The sequence below is a fragment of the Salvelinus sp. IW2-2015 genome, unplaced genomic scaffold (assembly GCF_002910315.2).
Source record: "Salvelinus sp. IW2-2015 unplaced genomic scaffold, ASM291031v2 Un_scaffold2081, whole genome shotgun sequence".
Lineage (NCBI taxonomy): Eukaryota > Metazoa > Chordata > Actinopteri > Salmoniformes > Salmonidae > Salvelinus > Salvelinus sp. IW2-2015.
The window spans coordinates 127,317-133,782 of NW_019943422.1; the positions used below are offsets into that span (position 1 = coordinate 127,317).

The 6,466-nt window shown below is 45.7% G+C and overlaps 1 protein-coding gene across 1 annotated transcript in view; it reads left to right on the plus strand.

The window, feature by feature from the left end:
- The window catches only part of LOC112072909 (pituitary adenylate cyclase-activating polypeptide type I receptor-like), a 73,671-nt gene extending 67,667 nt beyond the window's left edge, over positions 1-6,004 (plus strand). Inside the window, exons 4-13 of the mRNA XM_024140287.2 lie at positions 451-551; positions 1,621-1,718; positions 1,909-2,041; positions 3,322-3,475; positions 3,668-3,728; positions 3,871-3,940; positions 4,113-4,208; positions 4,730-4,864; positions 5,051-5,092; positions 5,422-6,004. Of these exons, the coding sequence (XP_023996055.1) occupies positions 451-551; positions 1,621-1,718; positions 1,909-2,041; positions 3,322-3,475; positions 3,668-3,728; positions 3,871-3,940; positions 4,113-4,208; positions 4,730-4,864; positions 5,051-5,092; positions 5,422-5,766 (1,235 nt within the window). The 3' untranslated portion in view covers positions 5,767-6,004. The remainder of the gene's footprint in view (positions 1-450; positions 552-1,620; positions 1,719-1,908; positions 2,042-3,321; positions 3,476-3,667; positions 3,729-3,870; positions 3,941-4,112; positions 4,209-4,729; positions 4,865-5,050; positions 5,093-5,421) is intronic.
- The last annotated feature ends 462 nt before the right edge of the window (positions 6,005-6,466 follow it).

The window sequence follows — 6,466 nt, forward strand, 5'->3', positions numbered from 1 at the left end:
AGTGTGATCGTAAAGAGATATACAGTACATGATGAGTGTGATCATAAAGAGATTTACAGTACATGATGAGTGTGATCATAAAGAGATTTACAGTRCATGATGAGTGTGATCATAAAGAGATTTACAGTACATGATAAGTGTGATTATAAAGAGATATATAGTGCATAGAGAAGACAGTTCTCTATGTAATTAATTTGCCTGCTGCATTCTGTATTACAGTATTTCACTGTCTAGTATTGTACATTATTGAACAGTGTTGTACTGTAAAACTCTATGGATTTCATTTTTTGTCTCTATCCCATGAATGCATCCATCTGTATAACTGAAGGAGCAGTGCTGTAGTTCTGTCTTGTTATTCTATGTGAGGTGAGAATGAACTGGCAACCCTCTTGAGTTTAGTCCCGGGATTAGACCTGCAGTCTACCTCTGATTGGTTGATCTGTTTACCAGGCTACATCTTCAGGAACTGTACGAAGGACGGCTGGACAGAGCTGTACCCTACGTATGAGGAGGCCTGTGAGTTCGCAGATGAGTCAGAGACAGGATCAGAGGTTAGAGACACCACACCACATCACTCACGACCTGTACCTTCTCTTTTACTTACTCACTCATTTAATCACTCATCGGAATTGTCATTGTTCAATTTTCTTCTCAGGGGAGATAGAATGGGATTGGTTGAGGGGAGAATTTGTCACATTTCAAAATGTAACAACTCCACTGAGCCATTAATTCATGTACTTATTCAGTCATGTACTTATTCAGTCATGTACTTATTCAGTCGTGTACTTATTCAACCATCTACTTATTCAGTCTATATATATAGGCCTACTCTTTTTTTCTTCTCTCTCTCTCTCTCTCTCTCTCTCTCTCTCTCTCTCTCTAAGCATTGTTGAACGTCGGTTGTGTTACTTTGTTGTGTTACTAACAGGTCGGCCAGCCAGCCAGCCAAACAATTACATTGCTATCTCTCGTTACATCACTAACGATGGATATCTGAGTATTCATCTGAGAAAGCCCTGGCTGTTTCTGCAGGCCATTCACGCTAACCATCTGGCAACACATACATTTAGACAAATCACAAGTTTGAAAGGAAAGGCAAAGAGAAAATAAAATAAATGGTAGGACAGACAGAGTGAGAGATGAGAAGGATAGATGAACATCCCAGACTTCCTAGCAGTCATAGCTGAGTGCTCAGGGGGCTCTTCTCATCCCGCTGTCACATCCCTCCCTCTGTCTCATTCCCAACCACTCCCCATATACACACAAGCGCAGACACACGTATCTCCACACACCCTCTCTCACGTACACCTAGAAGACGCAGACACACACACTTGCCAAGGCCATGAGGAAGGTGTGGGATCGTGCTGTGCATCTGAAAACGCTTATTAAGTAGTGTAACTCCCTAGACAGAAACACAACAGTATCTTTCCTAGCCCGATATGTTCATTCGCTATACTTGTACCTTTTTGTCAGTATATGTAATGACATTATTATATGATTGAGTATATGAGGGACATAGAGGGTAGCCTACTGATGGTATTTGAAGTCCTCTCAGTTATAAAACTGAGGTTAAGCCTGCACTATATGTTTCTTTTTGACCTCTGACCTGTTGCTTTCCAGACAACATACTTCTCCACCATCAGTCAGGTGTACACCACTGGATATGCCACCTCCCTCGTCTCCCTCATATCAGCCATCTTTGTCTTCACTGTGTTCAGGTAACACTAGGACATACTCAGTCCAATATTTATTCCTTAGATACACACAGATACATGATAAAGCTGTGATGATAAATAGATAACACTGGAAGACTGGATTGCGGTCATATAGGCATTGTAGTTCAATATGGACCATCTAACATGACAGGAAATGAGGTCAGTCTAACAGGAAGTTGACTCTCCTGTACAGGAAGTTCCACTGTACCAGGAACTACATCCACATCAACCTGTTTTCCTCATTCATCCTGAGAGCCAGTGCCGTCTTCATCAAGGACGGAGTTCTGTTCGCTGATGAGAACCTGGACCACTGCTTCATGTCCACCGTGAGTGTCATGCTGTCATCAACAAGCGACACAAACTATACTGGACTTACTGTCTTAATACTGTTTATAATTCCCCATCACACTTTCACCTGTTATGCCACCATATATTTAGATATTCTATACCATATCTATATTACTGTCATGTATGTTCATATAGTGTATACCACCGATTTCTACTAAGTTCCTGTGGTTTTATAGGTCTGTCTTCATCCGTGCACTTTCCTCTTTTGAATGTCATTGCCTTCAGATGTATGACTCATCTTGTTGTATGGGAAAAGCATCAGAGGGTGCTGTGAACGCTATCTGACTAGAGCACATTTTAGCTCATTGAAATGAATCTGTGAGAGACAGCGAGTCGAGACTTTCTCCTCCAAATACTTTTATGCTAAAACATTGGCCTGCTTCTAAAAAGAGTGAGTCGTCCAGTCGACTTTGGTCCTTTTCTGTGGCAGTGAGGCCATTGGATCAGAAGATCAGTGGTGACTCATTAAGAGTGATGAGAGAGAGAGAGAGAGAGACTGATAAGAGAGAGAGAATGATGAGAGAGGGGAGAAAGAGAGGGGAGGGGAGAGAGACAGATAAGAGAAGATTAGATTAAAGAGAGAGAAAATAGAAAGGAAGAGAAGAGAGAGGGGGAGAGAGAGAGAGAGAGAGAGAAGAGAGAGAGAGAAGATAGAGAGAGAGAGAGAGAGAGAGAGAGAGAGAGAGAGGTCTCTTGCACCCCAACAGGACACCAGGTTCTATATTTAGAAGCTAAATCCACAGCACAGAGAGGAGATAGGGGATTACAGAGACTACTGCAGAAGTAGAGAAGGGTGGTAGTGTGATTGTGGCTCAGGGAGTCACCACAGGGGTACAGGGGAGGAGTGGAGGTGGCAGTGTGATTGTGGCTCAGGGAGTCACCAGAGGGGTACCGGGGAGGGGTGGAGGTGGCAGTGTGATTGTGGCTCAGGGAGTCACCAGAGGGGTACAGGGGAGGGGTGGAGGTGGCAGTGTGATTGGGGTTCAGGGAGTCACCAGAGGGGTACAGGGGAGGAGTGGAGGTGGCAGTGTGATTGGGGTTCAGGGAGTCACCAGAGGGGTACAGGGGAGGAGTGGAGCTTCCAATTTGCTCACTCATCCCCCCTCCTCTCCCCTGTAACTATTCCCCAGGTCGTTCCTGTAAATGAGAATGTGTTCTTCGTCAACTTGCCTGGTAAAATAAGTGTAAAATAAAAAAATAAAAGAGCTGAGAAAACTCTGATATTGATGTTGCTATATGGTGTGTGTGTGTACTGTAGATGGCGTGTAAGTCAGCGGTGGCCTTCTTCCAGTTTAGTATCCTGGCTAACTACTTCTGGTTGCTGGTGGAGGGCATGTACCTCCAGACCCTCCTGGCCCTCACCTTCGTCTCACACAAAAAGTACTTCTGGTGGTACACACTCATCGGCTGGGGTAGGTGACCTTCTCTTTTTATCTCTCTCCATGTCCTCGTCTCACTCCTTCTTTTCTCCTTCCCTTTGTCCTTCTCTTTTTACGTCTTTCCCTCTGTACTTCTCTTGTTACTTCCTTCTCTCTTCTCAGCAACTCAAAAGAGGAATGGTTTAGTAAGGACACCTGGCTGATATTGTCCTCTGCATCTGTTAGGTCTCCCAACTACAATACTGTTGGTGTGGGTTCTGACACGCAACTTCTATGATGACCGGGGGTAAGGATAGAAACTTATGTTTACTATAATCTTACTCTGAATTGATATTGTCATGTGGCCTATACACATGAATACTAATGTATTGTTGGCGGTTGGAATAATACTGTACTGTATAATATCATGTGGTTCTGTCTTGATGTAGTTGCTGGGACGACACTGATGTGGCCTTCATCTGGTGGATCATCAAAGGGCCAATAACAGCATCACTACTGGTGATTGGCCTAACCCTAACCTAACCCTAACCCTGGTTTCATGTCCACATCCCAGTTCTTCCTAACCCAACTCCAACCCAAATCCTAACTCCACTCTAACCCTAATCCACCCAGTGTTGTAAAGTATCCAGCCCTAACTCCTCCTCTTCCTCCTCTTCCTCCACTGCTCCAGGTCAACTTCATCATCTTCATCAATGTGATCCGTATTCTGGTACAGAAGCTCAAGTCTCCAGGCGTGGGGGGCCACGACACTGGCCACTTCAAGATGGTGACGTCTCAGAGAAACACACACACAAACAGCACACGCACGCACGCACGGCACGCACGCACGCACGCACGCACGCACGCACGCTGCACGCACGCACGCACGCACGCACGCACGGCACGCACGCACGCACACACACACACACACAACACACACACACACACACACACACACACACACCACACCACACCACACACACACACACATGACACACACACACACACACACACACATACAACAACACACACACACACACACACACACATTGTAGGTGGTTTGGGGAGCCAGACACAAAGGCATTATTGTGACTCTTATCTGTTCTCTCTCTCTCTCTCTCTCTCTCTCTCTCTCTCTCTCTCTCTCTCTCTTCTCGTCTCTCTGCTTCTTCTCTCTCTTACTCTCTCTCTCTCTCTCTCTCTCTGTGTGGTGTGTGTGTGTGTTGTGTGTGTGGTGGTGTGTGGTGTGTGTGTGTGTAGTGTGTGTGTGTGTGTGTGTGTGTGTGTGTGTGTGTGTGTGTGTGTTAGTGTTGTAGGCTGGCTAAATTCCCTCTGTTCCTGATCCCTCTGTTTGGGATGCACTACATGGTGTTTGCCTTCCTACCAGAGAACACAGGAGAGGAGGCCCGTATCTTCATAGAGCTGGGCCTGGGATCCTTTCAGGTAGGGGCGTGGTAGGGGCGTGGTGGGGGCGTGGTAGGGGTGTGGCTGTGTGCCTGCGTGCCTGCATACTACTGCATACTACTGCAAAGTAAGGTACATTTGACATCCAGTAGTATATTATTTTGTAATAATGTAGCTAGTTAATATAACTGGAAAACTCACTTTCTATTCCTTCTTCTTCCTCAGGGCTTTGTGGTGGCTCTGCTCTACTGTTTCCTAAATGGAGAAGTAAGCAGTAACCAACATAATTACAATGACAGAATTAGAATCTAGAATTACAGTGATTTTGATTGAATAACTCGCAGTGTTCTTACTGCAGAGACAAAGATGAAAATCCATAATCGTTTCTGATTGACTGCTATCTCAAGTCTCTGATGTCAAGATTATTTGATGTACTGAACACTGTGTACAGACCTCTCAATGTGCTTTCAAATGACAGAGTGCTCTCTCTCTTTCTCTCTCTCTCTGTGTGTATGTTTGTGCCTGTGTGCGTGCATGCGTATGCGCGTGTGTGTGTGCGTGCATATGCATGGGTGTGCGTGCATTCGTGTGTCCAGGTGCAGGCAGAGCTGAAGAAGCATCTATGGAAGTGGCAGATCCAAGGTTATCTGAGCTACAGTAGGAGAAGACGTACCCTCTTCACAGAGAGCTCCACCGTCACACAGATCTCTGTTCTGGAGAAGTCCTCCCCCAAGGAGCTACCCTGCATCAGCGACACACACACACTCACGCACATCGACAAACACACACTCACACACACTTCTGTCCCGAGCTACACTGACACAAAAACACTCACACACACTGACACACAAAAACTCACACAAAGCTCTGTCTCAATCTGTGACGACACAAACACCCTCACACACAACACCGACTCACTCACACACAACTCAACAGTCTGAGAGAACAAAAAATCCCGCTATCTCTCTCTATTCCCAATCCTCCCTCTTCTTTTCTTCCTCCCCTCTCTCAAGGATGGACTACACCTTGACTCTGCAGTGCCCTAATCTTAGAAAGGCCTCTCAGTCTAGAGAGATCTAAATGTTGTTCTATAGACTGAGCTGTCTGTTGTGTTGACTCACTGGCTTGGCTGTGTGGTTTCATAGACTGAGCTGTCTGTTGTGTTGACTCACTGGCTTGGCTGTGGAGAGAGTCCAGTTGAACTCTTCCTTCAAGGTTGATGAGGGAAGAGGTCAGTTGAAACTCTTCCTCAGGTTGATGAGAGGTTCAGTTGAACCTCTTCCTTCAGCGTTGATGAGGGGAGAGAGCGTCAGTTGAAACCTCTTCCTTCAGGTTGATGAGGGAGAGAGGTCAGTTGAAACCTCTCTTTTCAGGTTGATGAGGGGAGAGAGTCAGTTTGAACCTCTCCTTCAGGTTTGATGAGGGGATAGAGGTCATTGAACGCTCTTCTTTCAGCGTTTGATGAGGGGAGAGAGGTCAGTTGAAACTCTGTCTTTCAGGTTTTGATGAGGGGAGAGAGATCAGTTGAACCTCTTCCTTCAGCGTTGATGAGGGGATAGAGGTCAGTTGAACTCTTCTTTCAGGTTGATGAGGGGGAGAGAGGGTCAAGTTGAACCTCTTCCTTCGGTTCATGAGAGAGAT